The following is a 14,267-nucleotide window of genomic DNA, read 5'->3' as shown; positions in this document are numbered from 1 at the left end:
TCACATGGCCCCATCAACCTTCCCATCAACCTTCCGTGGAATCAATTTGCGAAGCCATTCACGCGCGGAAAGAGAGCTGAACAGAAGAAGAGTCAGGAGAGGAGTCTTATTGCCGCGGAAAGCCAGGACTGTCTTGCTCCTTCGAAGGAGAAGTAATCCATACATTCCTAGTGCATACTGCCAGAGCCACCACATATCCAGCTCTACCTCTCCTTCAACGCACTTTCATCCAAGTCGCCAACCTCACCCCCCAGAACGTTCTCTGTATCAGCCTCCTCATCCCACTTCTTCACAAACTCCTCTACCACCCACTTGTACCGCTCCTCCGCCACCTTTGCCCCGGTCTCTGTCGTCATCAACTTGATATACCCGCCGTTTACCAGCCGAAAAATCTCGACACTAACATCAACCCCTTTCTCCCTCTCTACTTCATCAATACCACCAAAATGGAAAGAATGACCCACGCCCGCAGCGCCCAGCCATTGGAGGTGATATGCATCTCGTAGGATGCGGTGGATAGGTTGGCCGTGAGAGGAGTTGTGGACGGTTAACCCTTGACCCATCTAAACAATATTTGAGAGGCGGGCAGCGAGCCAAGACGCCTGCCAACAAATATTGGGCGGGCATCCTGCTACTCTCGTGAACTCGCGTACGATTTGCCATTGATTCCACTTCTCTTCCTCGGAGAGATACCATGCGTCACTCATATCGTGCGTGATGTCGTGCGTCATGCATAATATCCACAGGAGTGTGGGATCGATGTCCCAGGCCCAGTGACGCGTCCTCTCTTCTTTCCCCAGGATTCACGCGGCGTCGGAAACCACACGCAGCGTGTGTTGGTAGTCTTGCGAAACGAAACGCCGGCTGCGGTCGGGATGGTGTGAGACCTAGTTTGTTCCTCTGAGTACGGACCGCGATGTTGAGTGCGGTGAACCATGCGCGGTCTGCAGGTTTGATGCCGAGGAGATACATGTTGAAGAGTGGCTGGATCTGGTTGTATGATGTTGAAGGGATCTTCGGAAGTGCTTTGTTGAGCGGGCTCAAATTACGATAGCGAGTACTCCACTCGTAGGCGTCGGTGTTGAATTTTGCGCCAGGTGTTGTCAGAAGACCATTGGAAGCGCTTGTGAACTTTCGGGTCGTTGTGATACCGGCGAAGCGGCGGGACGCAACATTGCTGAGCGACCTCATGTTGAGACTGGAATTGAAGAAGCTGGTGTAGAGGACGTCGGGTCAAGGACTCAGGCGATTAATGGTTCTGTGTACAATAGCAGGATGGTTCGAGACAGTCGTTATCATCACAACAGGAAAGTCGAAGTCAAGGCCAAGGCGTAATCGAAACAGCGTAGAGGCATTGCGCTAGTCCATTCGCAGTTTTCCAGTCAAAATGCGAGTGTAGACCATATCCGAATGACTCTACGTTCACACATCCCGAGCTCTTCATTTGCTTCCTTCTCCGCCAGTGTCGCCGTCCCCGAGCCCTACAACTTCTACATGTATCTTCGCAATATCTCCAGGACTCGGCGTCCCGTCGCGTGGTACACGCTTGGCGGCTTTCCCTCTCCGTGACAGTATACCTTTTATTGTCGATGCTCTTGGCACAGTGCTGCGCCCTTTGCGATTTGTATCGTAGCCGTGGATTTAGTATATCATCAACCGCCCACCGTGTTACTCTTATCAGCAACCCCAACCTTCTTCTCTGCCTCTTCTCCCTGTCCAACTGCATCTATTGCCTCCCGACCCTCTTCACCACCCTCACCATCCTTCCCCTCCGCCCCAGCCAAAGCTCTATATTTCCTCCTACTTTTCTTCGAACTACTCGCCTTCTTCTTCGCTTTCTCCCTCGCCTTCACCGCCGTCCTAGCCCCCTCCCCCAACTCCATTTCCTCAATTCGGTCCTGCAAGATCCTCCTCGCCATCTTCCTATTTATCTCCCGGCTGCGCGTGTCCTGGTATTTCACTACGATGCCAGTGGGTATATGTTTGAGTTGCACGGCGGAAGAGGTTTTGTTGATTTTCTGGCCGCCGGGCCCGGAGCCTTTGAGGAAGTTCTCAATTAGGTCGGCATCGAGGAGGGGGGTACGTGGGGGGAGCGATTTGCCGTTGTTAAGGGGAATCGTAGTGGAGAGGTGCGCGGTTTGGAGGCGTGGGACATTGATGCGAAGGCGGAGGAGGGAGGGGAGGAGGCGCATTGCTGGGTGTGGATCAGGGGGGAGGATGGTACGGCGGAGGCATCGCGATAGCATTGGTATTGCTGGTACAATGTAGAAATTTCCCGCACTCGTGGTTGTCGATGATGCTGTTCAGCGAATGCGCTAGATTACTCGGGAGCGATGGCAATCAGCTAATCCAACATCCCTGCTCCCAATCAATCCTCGGTCCCTGAACCCTCACTCTCCCCATCGACCACTCCTATCAACATTTGCGCCCAGGCACGTTAAATCTCTAACTCCACCTCCAAACACCCTTTTCGCACGCGCAAACACGAGGATCTATACCGACAAGTCTATGATTGACACGACGACGCTGTCCGCTATCCTCCTAGCCAGCGCATCCACGCTCCTCATCGCCGTAATGCTGTACCCATCCGCCCTCCTCCGCTGGTTCCAGCGCAAGCGATATCAATATGAAGTCACCTTCTCGCTGTACATGTTGACGTCGACTGAGAAGTTCATCTTCAGTATGTCAAATCACCCTGCTCTTCCACCTCAAATCGCATCCTCAACTCGATTCCTTGAAATGAGCCACGGCCCCTATCCAAGGCGCCCTTCTCCCTACACCGGTCCTTCATCCCACTTTAGAACAACTACTAATAAAATATCTTTGCAGACTCCGTGCTCTTCCTTCTCCTCTCCCTCCTCATAATTGCCGCATCGCTGTACCTCCCCGAGCACCTTACCATCATCGCGAACCGCATGTTCTACTACCTCTCTGGAAACCACGATTCACTTTCGAGTAACTCAGTACCCAAAACAGGGGGGCTCGACACTGGGGTCACGCCGAATGGACCGTTAGGCGCTGGTGCTATGAACAACGGTCGGGGGATGATGGAGTTATAGGGATTCACACGCAATGGATTAGAAAGCATATACGGGAGCGATGGGGTCTGGTGCGGGGTGTCAAGACGAGTTTTTGACTGAATACCCTGGCGACATGGCCGCCTGGTGGGGAGTATGAAGACTGCGGCTTTTTGCGCCTCAACGGGGGCTCGGCTTCTACTTCCTACCCCGAGACCACAGTATGGACTCAAAACGCACAACAGTCCCAAACACATATGCATAGGGAAAGGCGCAAGAAGGAGTCACATTCGCCGATTCAGGCATACCTATTTCCCAACGACTATAGACGTATGACAAGCACAGTAATGTTAATACCAAGATACAGCATTGTTCTCTCTACGCCCCGCAGATGTATCCCATAGATCTCGAGTGATCCGTTTGAGAGCATGCACATAGCACGTCACATCTGGCAGACATATCTTGACCCTAGAGTATGCCTCACGTGAACGTCGCGGTATGCGCTGTGATATACTTTGTGTATGCATCATGCATGCCTGCCAGCATATGTCACATTCCAACTGCATGATACATGGGCGGCTATGCTCGACGCCGAGATCGGACGACATGTCTGTAAGCACGCTCTGCGATGTGACGTGGCTCAAGTACCGCAATGGTAGACTTCGACTGTGTGGAATCAAGTATGTCTGCGGTTGATGGTAATTGATGGGAAGCAGTAGATAGATTGATATGTTGTGTATGGGGCATACCAGTAGGTATACTGTTGTTGCACCGGAGACGTCTATGAATCAAGAGAACACAGCTTAGAACGACTTCATGTTACCTGAAATGCATTGCAGATAGAGCCTGTAACGTAAAAGGGAAACGACCGAGAAAAGACAGTGCCATGTGTTGCAAGTATGGAGCTGTGTATCGACCGGTATTGTAGTCATGATGTATTGTGAACTTTAACGTAATGATCAGGGGCGGGTTCCGGCTGTTTTGTATCGACCGGGCTGCCGAGCCATCCGTGGCCATGTATCCGTTTGATGTGCTCAGGTTGGTAACTGACACAGCATGTTGTACAGAGAACGGAGTTTTCAGTTGCCAAATAGGACATGTACTGCACTCACAAGTGCTGCGGTAGTGTAGTCGTTGATAGTGACAAGGGCTGGGAAGTCGTATGCCGCATTGACATAGGCTTGGCCCGTAGCTCCATCGTCGATGAGAATCAGGATCATTGGAAGCCCAGGTATAGCGTCGCTCTTTGCGATCTTCTTCGAAATGCCTCGCCCAAATTTGAGCTGCCGTTCAAAAGCCTGAGCATGATTGCTGATGACATTCGCGGTGGCGCATATAACGATAACGACTGCTCCGCTGGTGGGCAGAAAATCGGCGTGCATCTCTGTCATACCAGCGTCCAGACGGTATGGGACGTGTCGTACTTGTCTTGGTATAGTGCGACCGAGAGGCTCGAAAGGATCCATGTCTTTCGCCAGTGTCGTCGATGGCGGATGAGGTACGAAGGGGGTGAATAAGGTGATAACTTCTGCTTCGTTCAGGCGCCGCAATCGTTGAAGAGTCTGCGTTGGACATTGTACAATCTTAGCGGTTCCGGAAGATGAATTCTGTGTCGCGGTCGACCTGCTAGATGCTGAAGTCATCTTGGATCGATGTGTGTTACTCTTTGAGGACGGTTGGCTCTTTCGTTCACCCATCACTACGCGGCTGCGGATGTTACTATGGTTACTGCAGAAAAGCACCAAAAGGTCCTAGGTGAGCCAGCCGCGAGGAAGATTTGAGATTTGTTTGGGCATCGTTTGCAAAAGCGCAGCTCTTGTATTTCGATCACCCAAACTCAAGTTCCTATAGCAAATCGACTCTGGCTTTTGCAGGGAAGAGACACTGTCGGAACACCGTATCGGTTGACGTTGCAAGCCGAAGCCAGCCGGTAACGGGCGTAAGATATTATGCTGGATGGCAAGGTAGACGGTCCCGGCTATGGAATTCAGGAGTACAAAAAGCAGCTATGCCAGGTTGCCAGTAGCCACCCCAGGAATCGTCAAATGAGGTGCTGATGTCAAGTGCTTGTGGATCGCTGAGTGGACCGTGACCTTGTCAATAGTAGCTGAAGCTCCTCCCGCCCTGTTCAATTAGAATTCAAGTCCTGAAGATGTACGTCAATACGATAGATAGTAATACTTGGGGTGGTACCAGATAAAGAACGAAGAGAGTAGTACACAACCTCGGCCAGGCAATCTCCGGTGCAGATGAAGAAGTGTATCCACTACCGTAGCAGGCGGAGATCTTACCGATTGGATAACGTTTTCCTGCTCGTGGCCATGACTGACACGACAGAAGCGTTACCGTAGCGTGCTCACGCATGTCAGTAAGGAGCACAACGGGCGTGTAAGTGCACGGCGACGGTTGCATCGGGTAGTAGCAGGATCGTGTATCGAGCATGGATGGCGCCACATCCAGTCGCAGATTCAAGGCTCCCTATTGATCACCCTGCCAGTTTTGAGATGCGCGTGTCAGCCTGCTGTGGATGAAGGGCAGTTCTAGAGACCCGTTCGCGTCCTTAGGAGAATGATGATCGAAGGAAAGCCGACCACTAAAGTCGGAGCAAGGACCAACAGCCAGGTTGATGACGAAGGTCGATACGCGATGCGTGCTTGTCATCACCGGCAAGGCGTACAACGCGCGGGCGTCAGTACAATTCGAGTCAACGCTGCAGGAGGCGTGCTTGAGTTGATGGCTGACCCACAAGGCCACCACCCATAACGGGCCAGTAGCAGTTGCGCAAGCCGCAATCATTATATTTCGATGCTTGCTATGTAACACAAAGGGTTGAACTCGATGTGGTGATGGGCGAGAGCTGCGATGCATGCTCCAGTGATGACACGGCCATGCGGGTGATATCTGCACGATTGATTGAATCAAGCACGAGTAGCGTGAACGAGCCGCGGATAGCCAGACCGGCAGCCGCGCTGCTGTGTGCCCACACAGAAATATTGGCGATGATATCGAGGCTGGTGGTGCATCGACTGAACCGTTGTAGCAACGCTGGTACGAGCAAAGTGCATGCGAAGAGTCGTGTTGATCGCGATGTGTTAGCGGGGCTGCTCGCTTGTTCGTAGCCCATCGAAACAGGGAAGGCGCGATCAGGCTGTCAACAACCACCGCGACGCGTCTGCTTCATCAGCGGCTCATACAATAACAGCTAACGACTGCCTTACTATATGCACGTTGCACTGGCAGCGTGATGCCATCGGTCGCCGGTAACCCCACATCGACTTCGCTCCAAGCCAGCTACTGATGGATCCAGCAGAAGAGCGGCCCACGCTGCAGGAGACGCTAAACTTACTGCATCAAGGTAGGTGTCGATATGCGGCAACGAGCCCAGTCAGGATCAGTGCTTACACCGGCCTGCAGCATCTAGAACAACAGCAAAGCAACGGACCGTCAAGGTCTCCAGCATAGTCGATGTCATCTGCCGTTACGCCTCGGAGGATGGCCTTGGCCAGGATGCTCTGCGAGACATAGTACAGCTCGCATCGGTGAAGACCTTGCTAGACCAAACCACCATTACGACCTTGATCAAGAACTTGTATCCTTCTCAAAGGGTTCCAGGCGATGTGGTCATAACTATCGTTGGTGCGCTTGGGCAGGGCAAGGGCAAACCTTCTCCTGGTACACAAGATAGTCTTGTAAAATGGCTCATCACGATCCATGAGGTCGTCGAAGACGCAAACGTCTTGTCCCGTCTGTACGGTGTGCTGTTTGGTATGCTCGATATGATCAGTATCAGGTGTGTCGCTTCTGTCTGCTACTACGAACACTTGGGCTAAGTTTAGCAGGACGTCTTTGTGTCATCTGTTGTCCTTGATCACTCGCAGGAAACATGTCAAGCCATTCCGGATTCAACAATTGTATGTACAGGGCTATCAGCATCAACACGATCAAGATACCGATGACTGATCGGACTACAGACTAGAGCTGTCTCGCGGTCTCGGCAATGAGCCTGCTCTCCAAGGTCTCCTCCGTGTCTACAAGGATTATTACCCCGATATAATTCTCGGCAGTACTTCCACAAGCCGGAAGTCGTTCGCTCCGGTGAGTATCCGTCTCTCGTACTACCACAAATGCAACCTCAGATCCCCCACGCTACTTCCCCGCATCTCGTTGTCACACTGCTGGATGCATGCTAACTTAATAGCGGCCTGATGCCGAATGGCAAGCTAAGATTGTCGCTATCCAAGAGGCTAGTGTGGCGGAAGACGACTCGAATGTAGACGGGCAAAACGGTTTCAAGGTGCTACGAAGAAGACTCAAAGGCAGCAAAGGATCGGCGATTCCGGACGTGCATACCTACCATGCGACCGAGGTGGGCGAACATCTCTGTTCATCATCTCGGAGGTGCTAACAGTGTGTGACAGAGCTCAGCAACCCTTGAGGGTATCGATAGTGTGGACGATTTTGTTGAAAAGCTCGACAGAATTGAGCCACCGGGCCAGCTGATAGCGCTTCTCGTGGACCCGTTGCTACAGAAGTACATCGATCTCAAGCCATCACCAATCACAGCCAGTCGATTAGGAAATTGGCTTGCGACGTGCCTAGAGGAGCAATTCGAGGAGCACCGGCAAGGTACTGGAAACGACCAGTACCTGTCAGAAGTTCTCGATGGACTTTTTCGGTACGCTCAGTACACGAAGGTAAGTACTTCATCTATCTCTCCGCGCAGTATGTTGATACATCGAAGTCACTGCATCCCACAGTACTGGCATTTCTTCGCGAGTACCTGCCGATATGGGACGGACAGCGAGATCTTGCTACGCTATCAGGTCTCGTGTCCTACATTCCGGTCGAAGCGTTTGAGGATGCTTATACTACCTATTTCTTGCCGATCGAACGCGCTCTAGCATTTCATGGCATCACTGCGTATACGCATCTCGTCGACTTCTACACAGCTTTACTGCAGCACCAGATAACCGAGACAGCATCTGGACCTGCCGAACAAAGAGAGATGAGACAAGAAGTCTTAAGCGACCTAATCGAGCATGTGGCCACCTTGTTCACTTCCGCTCTCGTATCGATCCCCCCAGGTTTCAACACCACCCTTACATCATCCATCCTCTCGTTGTACGAACTCCTCAGCACATCATCGAAGCCACACATCATCCCCATCCATCTCCCGCCGATGCATCTCATCTACCTACTCTCTCAGGACGCTTCCCCAACAACACTCTCCCGCATCTGCGGCATTATCGGCTCCTACAAGCTAGCATTCGACGCGCACCCCAAGCCAGTCAAGAATTATTATCCGGCTGAAGTCACGGATGCGTTCAATCACTGTCTTCGCGATATGTACAATCTCGTATGGGTGTCTCGTGGTCTGCTGGTCCAAGACCAGAAGTCGAAGGGGTTGTACTGCGATCCGATACTGAGGGGTACACTTAACGAGTACCTACGTCGTGTGGATCGGGGATATACTATTGGGGCTGCATTTACATTGTCGTATAATGCGTGGTTAGCCTCGCTGTCGGCTGCGGCATGGCGTGTGGTTGAAAAGCAGGAGGTAGACAAAGCGGGTGAGAAGAATATCACACGGTATCACGAAGGACCTGTTACGGATAAGAGTTTGGAGGTGCTCAAGAGTAAAGGTGGTGTAAGCGTGGATTGGGAAGGGGCGGATGGGTACAAGGTCACGGTGCTGCAGTGGCTTACTGAGAGGGGGTTGGGTGGAATCAGAGATTTGATGTTCGCCACTGTGATAAACTTGAAGGGTACGACGTAAAGCAGGTGATATTAATAGAATTCCGGACTACTGTAAGAGTTTATACTGTGATCTAGTATCAGATTTGGTATTCGTGGTGCTTTATGATCTTCCACTCAGAATCAGAGGCTGATAGGTAAGTGGTTCTAGCTGAGTTCTAGCTGAGTTCCAACTGGTCTTTACCCGGTTTTAACCCGGTCTTTACTCAGTCTTACCACAGTCTTTACCGAAACCTTTTGCCCACGGTGCCCAATGGCCAATTCACAAGCCACTGAACCCACGGCGTTGTAGCATATGCCAGAACATCAGCACCGCTTATATACCTTGGGTACGCTTTGATAGCTCCTTAGAAGCTTTCTCATTGCAATCTAATGTTATGGGAGTACCTCGGCGGTCCCTCGTTTCGCATGCTAGCTTCGTGAAGCTCAGCTGTCCTAGATGTAATTTCCAACTTCATGCTCTTTGTATTTCATCTCGTTCTTTCTCCTTTTGTCTCATCCACAACGCGTTGCATTCACGACGCGTCTTTTCCAAATCGCAGTCATCCACATCGCGTCGCGTCTAATCGTCGTCAACGCGCGCTTGCTCAACCGCAATTCAGCACCCGCGATACCGATTTTGGCTCCTTTCAGATCGAGTGCAAACGGACGAATACAACCCTGTTCGCACATCACGCAAACGCAAAGCCCCCAACGCCGATCTTGAGCCGCCTCTCTGGCCCAACATGACCGGCCATTGTGCACCATATCTGAACAACTTACCACATGGTCTCGTAGATGGATGCAATATCTGCTCCAGAATCAGTAGCCGCATTGAATGCAGCGGTTGCACAACAGTTCATTACTGCTGTTCTGAGCACCAAGCCCTACATCGGGCAGCCCACCAGACAATCTGCGATAGAATCCAGAGGCTCAACGACTTCATTGCTGAGTATAAAGACGCCCTACCTTGCGACACAGAAGGTGGCAATACGCCCTTGCCTACCTTCAGAACCACAGGTGGCAATTATACGCTGTACGAAGCCACTGAGATGTTTGCGCACGCGCGCCGGAATCTGGTTCAGGAATTCGTAAAACTCAACACCAAAACCGCGGTCGGGCAAGTCTTGGATGATACATTCACTCTTTTACGGCTGGATCCTGAAGATCACCTAGGAATGCGGTGTATGGCACCTTGGCTCTTCCTCCGCTTGTAACGCGACCAAGAGTGCTACGACTACTGCAAGTGGTGGGTCACCAATGGGACCTATAAAGAGTACGACTGGGAGTCCGAAGATCTACCTCTGACCGGTGAAGACGCATTTGAGCCCGCTGAAGTCTTTGAGCGGATTCGAGATTACGGCGCAGACCCTCCTACGTTCTCTGATTTGTCGTTACTCCTTGCTGTGTTATTACTCAAGATAGGCATGCGTCAGAATCCGGAGTTCCTACAGTGTTACAGAAGTCCTGACTTCTCAGTATACAACATCAGTAGTATCATCTACGGTATCTGGGATGACTGCGAAGGAGAGGAATATCTGCTGCTTCTTAAAAAACTGGAGGACCAGATCAGACGGCTATACCGTGCGGTTGGGAGAGCCAACAAACACTTTTGGCCTGCGTTCATGAAGCCGTGGACTCATCTTGAGGCTAAACCGTTATCTTTTGGGCTGGGCGATGAGGCGGAGATGCAGATCAAGCTGCAATAGTGTTTCAATGCTTGAATGGAGACTCTTGGAGCTGATCAAACGATCCATTGTCTGATGGAGGGTATTGATGCGCATTGGTACTCCATGTCAGGCAATCCCTAATTCAGTGTATATACTTAACTGACTGTAATCTTAATCTTCGGTGCCGTTGTGTGAGAATGGTGAAGTCTTACCACGTTCCCTTCATGTCTTGTGTTGATACGAAATACAGACGACAAAGTCATCGCACGGATGCCCCGAGTAGCGAAAGCTCTCCTCAACAATACGACTTGTAGCAGAGACAAATGTCAACAACGCGAGTAGACTAGGGTCGTCTCTTAGCAACTGCGAGCGGGCGCCGCAAGAATGGCCGAGCACTGGAGAATGGAGGAGGCAGGGCCAGACTTGGGCCTCGGACACTAATGTCGGGACGATACAGTGGCAGTGACATGCGTGGGTCTTCCTAGCGGGAATGACTCGCGGCGACGGACGTTGTTTTGTAGTTGTTGACGAAGAGCAACTCTATGTATTCTTGTGGATAATAAAGAAGCTGTGTAGAGTCGCATGGAATGAATTAGGATGTTGAAATGTATTCCAGTGAATATGACGCTCAAATGCTTCGTGTGAACAGAGCTGGGATGAAAGCGGAGTTGCAGCTATGACGCTCGCGGCACGCGAAACACGTGCGCCCAAAGTTCCTGGGCATTGGCTGCGCGCAGCTCCCCACCAGCTAAACCCAGCTGCATTGCTTCATTCCTGATCCTCCATGCAGAGCTTTCCGGCGCCGGCAATTCTTATATCCTGACTATTGCTACTGCGCGTCGCGAATGCTGGAGCTTACACTCTGCTGCAATCCCATCCACTCGTTCGCTAAGCCATGAAGTTCGGCACGACACTGCGCAAGAGCGTGTATGCGCCATGGAAGGATAAATACATCGACTACGACAAGCTCAAGAAGCTGCTGAAGGATAACGAGGATGACGATTCCTGGACAGCCGATGACGAGAGCGCGTTCGTCGACGAGCTTGCCAACGTGCAATTGGAGAAGGTGCACAACTTCATCACCGACATCTCGCAGAAGCTGCGCGACCGCACCACGGCATGCGAGAAGAAGCTGGAGCCATTGGCCATAGGGATCCAGGCGGATGGCAAGGAAGAGGCCAAGGACGACAAGGAGAAGAAGGAAAGCTCGGGCGAGGGCTTGTTCGGCGACGCGTCCGGCGATGCATCCAAGAAACCCGAGCCCAGCCAGCAGGAGAGGGACAAGATCCTGAAGGAAGTCTTGCGCGAGCTCGACAACATCACCAAGGAGACCAAGGAGCTGGAGAGCTTCAGCCGCATCAACTTCACCGCCGTCATCAAGGCCACCAAGAAGCACGACAAGATCCGCGGTAGCTCCTACCGCCTGCGACCCTTCATCGATGCGCGCATTGCCCGCCACCCTCTCCACACCGAAGACGCGTCACCGCTGCTGTACAGGCTCTCCGCGCTGTACTCATTCGTCCGACAGAGCCTGGAGGGCAAGTCCAAAGAAGCTTTGTCCTTTGGCGAGACCAGCACGGATGGCGAGGGCTTCACCTCTCACAAGTGTAGGCACATTCTATCTTATCGACATGCACAAGCTAACAGAACACAGTCTGGGTCCACATGGACAATCTCTTTGAAGTCAAGACCGTCATCCTCCGCCGTCTCCCCGTCCTCGTCTACAACCCGCAGTCGTCCAAGGTCGCCGAGGGCAACCAACGCGACCCTACCATCACGTCCATTTACTTTGACAACCCCAACTTCTCCCTCTATTCGGACAAAGTCAACGGCAAGCCGGATGCCTCTTCGCTCCGTCTCCGATGGTACGGACAGCTCGGCGAGAAGCCAGAGATCATGTTCGAGAAGAAGGTCATCAAGGACGGTGACGCTGCCGAAGAAGTCCGCTTCCCAATCAAGGCCAAATACGTACAGTCTTTCCTCGAGGATAAGTACCACATGGAGAAGAGCATCGAGAAGATGGAATACCGCCCCAACAAGAACCAGGAGGAGGTGGACAACTTCAAGAAGGCTGTGGGAGACATCCAGAGCTTCGTGAAGGAGCAGAAGCTGCAGCCAATGCTGCGCGCCAACTACACCCGCACCGCGTTCCAGATCCCCGGCGACAACCGCGTCCGCATCTCCCTAGACACCAATCTCGCCCTGATCCGCGAAGACGCCCTCGACGACGACAGACCCTGCCGCGACCCTGAAGACTGGCACAGGCGCGACATTGATAACGGGCAGATGGAGTTCCCCTTCAAGGCCCTCAAGAAGGGCGAGCTCCACAAGTTCCCCTACGCTCTGCTTGAGATCAAGGTCAAGGGCCTGAAGAAGTACGAATGGATTGAAGACCTGATGCACTCGCATCTCGTCAAAGAGTCCCCTCGCTTCTCCAAGTTCGTCCACGGTGTAGCCAAGCTCTTCGAAGACAACGTCAACACGTTCCCCTTCTGGCTCAGCGAGGTCGACAACGACATCCGCAAGGAGCCCGAAGCAGCCTTTGACGAAGAACAAGAAAAGAAGCGCAAAGCAGCCGAAGACGAATTCGCAGTCGGTTCCCTCTTCGGCGCCCGCGCAAGCCCCAGCTACCGCGCCTCTATCGCGTCGCCCGTCGGCTCACCAGCCGCAACCCGGTCCTCCGTCCCCAAGAGCGCCAGCGCAGCTGCCCACTCAATGCCCGTCACCAAACCTCCCTTCCCAACCATCGGCTCCCACCTCTCTCAGCGCTCGCATCGCGACCAAGACACAGCCAACAACGCCAATGCGCGCATAGACGAAGAAGCCGATTCTGACGACGAAAACACACTCCTGCTTGCTGGAAACGGCAAGCAGCCCAAGAGCGGCCTCGCCTCCCTCTTCCCCTCCTTCTCCACCTCGAAATACGCCCGTAAACAACAGCGCGCTATTCAACTCCCGCCCGGCATCCGGGATCCAGGTGTCTGGATTAAGGACCAAGGTCCCGTCCGCGTTGAAGCCAAGGTCTGGCTTGCCAACCAACGTACTTTTATTAAGTGGCAGCACGTTAGCGTCTTGCTCGCCTCTTTGTCCCTGGGCTTGTACAATGCGGCAGGTGAGGGCAATGATATCGCTAGGGCGCTTGCCGTGGTGTATACCTGCGTTGCGGCTTTCACGCTTGCATGGGGCTATACGATGTATATCTACCGTGCGAGGTTGATTCGCGAGAGGAGCGGCAAAGATTTCGATGCTGTTACGGGCCCGCTGGTGGTTTGTGTGGGATTGGCGGTTGCGTTGTGTTTGAACTTTGGTTTCAAGGTATGTTCTTCTTTCCCTTCCCATGGGATGTGTATGGGGAACTGAGATGATATGAAAAAACATGCTGACGTTTGATTTACAGTACAACGCTCTCGTCAAGGAGAGACAACATCATCTCCACCATCACCACGACGCTGGTGTCAATGCTAGTTTCGGAACTGAACAGATGGAACTCAGGGTTTGAGTAGCAAGTCGGTTTTGTGGAATTATCGAAAACAGGGGCGAGGGAAGGGAATAGTCGCAGGTATTCTTGCATAACATCAGGCAATGGAGATGAGCAATGAGCTGAGATGGGACTTGACCACAGACGTGACTTTGTGGCGGATCACCTGTACAGCGACGTACATGTCAGCACTATGATAATCTAGTCTGCATGTGAGGAGACACGACTCAGGGGCAGTGTAGTCGTACGGGATTGAGTGGTAGCACTCGTGGAATTGCGATGTGTAACGTTGTGATGGTCATCACGCATGTTTTAGACGTAATAATATTTATTGGACTGGCTAGTTCTGGTCGAGTGAGATGTCTTCTG

The 14,267-nt window shown here is 52.4% G+C and overlaps 7 protein-coding genes across 7 annotated transcripts; 4 read left to right on the top strand and 3 right to left on the bottom strand.

The window, feature by feature from the left end:
• Positions 1 to 203: 203 nt before the first annotated feature.
• BKA58DRAFT_402608 (uncharacterized protein) lies at positions 204 to 563 on the bottom strand (the record flags this gene model as incomplete). Its single annotated transcript, XM_046171736.1, has 1 exon — positions 204 to 563. The coding sequence occupies one exon, from the start codon at positions 561 to 563 to the stop codon at positions 204 to 206; it is 360 nt and encodes a 119-aa protein (XP_046024111.1).
• A 1,089-nt stretch (positions 564 to 1,652) lies between these two features.
• BKA58DRAFT_440662 (RF-1 domain-containing protein) lies at positions 1,653 to 2,192 on the bottom strand (the record flags this gene model as incomplete). The annotated part of the gene is made up of 1 exon (XM_046173767.1): positions 1,653 to 2,192. One exon carries the CDS (start codon positions 2,190 to 2,192, stop codon positions 1,653 to 1,655), a length of 540 nt encoding a protein of 179 aa, XP_046024110.1.
• Positions 2,193 to 2,574: 382 nt separating this feature from the next.
• BKA58DRAFT_402605 (uncharacterized protein) lies at positions 2,575 to 3,059 on the top strand (the record flags this gene model as incomplete). The annotated part of the gene is made up of 2 exons (XM_046171735.1): positions 2,575 to 2,680; positions 2,830 to 3,059. The coding sequence occupies 2 exons, from the start codon at positions 2,575 to 2,577 to the stop codon at positions 3,057 to 3,059; spliced, it is 336 nt and encodes a 111-aa protein (XP_046024109.1).
• Positions 3,060 to 4,096: 1,037 nt separating this feature from the next.
• Positions 4,097 to 4,804, bottom strand: BKA58DRAFT_421543 (uncharacterized protein; the record flags this gene model as incomplete). The annotated part of the gene is made up of 1 exon (XM_046172787.1): positions 4,097 to 4,804. The coding sequence occupies exon 1, from the start codon at positions 4,712 to 4,714 to the stop codon at positions 4,097 to 4,099; it is 618 nt and encodes a 205-aa protein (XP_046024108.1). The 5' UTR covers positions 4,715 to 4,804.
• Positions 4,805 to 6,178: 1,374 nt separating this feature from the next.
• On the top strand, positions 6,179 to 8,854 carry BKA58DRAFT_386475 (Mis6-domain-containing protein). Its single transcript, XM_046170470.1, has 8 exons — positions 6,179 to 6,277; positions 6,328 to 6,372; positions 6,432 to 6,807; positions 6,857 to 6,928; positions 6,989 to 7,112; positions 7,216 to 7,383; positions 7,436 to 7,711; positions 7,759 to 8,854. Exons 1-8 carry the CDS (start codon positions 6,262 to 6,264, stop codon positions 8,791 to 8,793), a joined length of 2,112 nt encoding a protein of 703 aa, XP_046024107.1. The 5' UTR covers positions 6,179 to 6,261; the 3' UTR covers positions 8,794 to 8,854.
• A 508-nt stretch (positions 8,855 to 9,362) lies between these two features.
• BKA58DRAFT_190231 (uncharacterized protein) lies at positions 9,363 to 10,092 on the top strand. The gene has a single exon (XM_046165590.1). The coding sequence runs from the start codon at positions 9,497 to 9,499 to the stop codon at positions 9,965 to 9,967; it is 471 nt and encodes a 156-aa protein (XP_046024106.1). The 5' UTR covers positions 9,363 to 9,496; the 3' UTR covers positions 9,968 to 10,092.
• Positions 10,093 to 11,167: 1,075 nt separating this feature from the next.
• On the top strand, positions 11,168 to 14,267 carry BKA58DRAFT_340304 (VTC domain-containing protein). Its single transcript, XM_046168326.1, has 3 exons — positions 11,168 to 12,027; positions 12,075 to 13,735; positions 13,818 to 14,267. The coding sequence occupies exons 1-3, from the start codon at positions 11,316 to 11,318 to the stop codon at positions 13,917 to 13,919; spliced, it is 2,475 nt and encodes an 824-aa protein (XP_046024105.1). The 5' UTR covers positions 11,168 to 11,315; the 3' UTR covers positions 13,920 to 14,267.

This window comes from Alternaria rosae, assembly GCF_020736505.1.
Source record: "Alternaria rosae strain MPI-PUGE-AT-0040 chromosome Unknown BKA58scaffold_6, whole genome shotgun sequence".
NCBI classification, from domain to species: domain Eukaryota; kingdom Fungi; phylum Ascomycota; class Dothideomycetes; order Pleosporales; family Pleosporaceae; genus Alternaria; species Alternaria rosae.
This window is presented reverse-complemented; position numbering and strand designations above follow the sequence as displayed.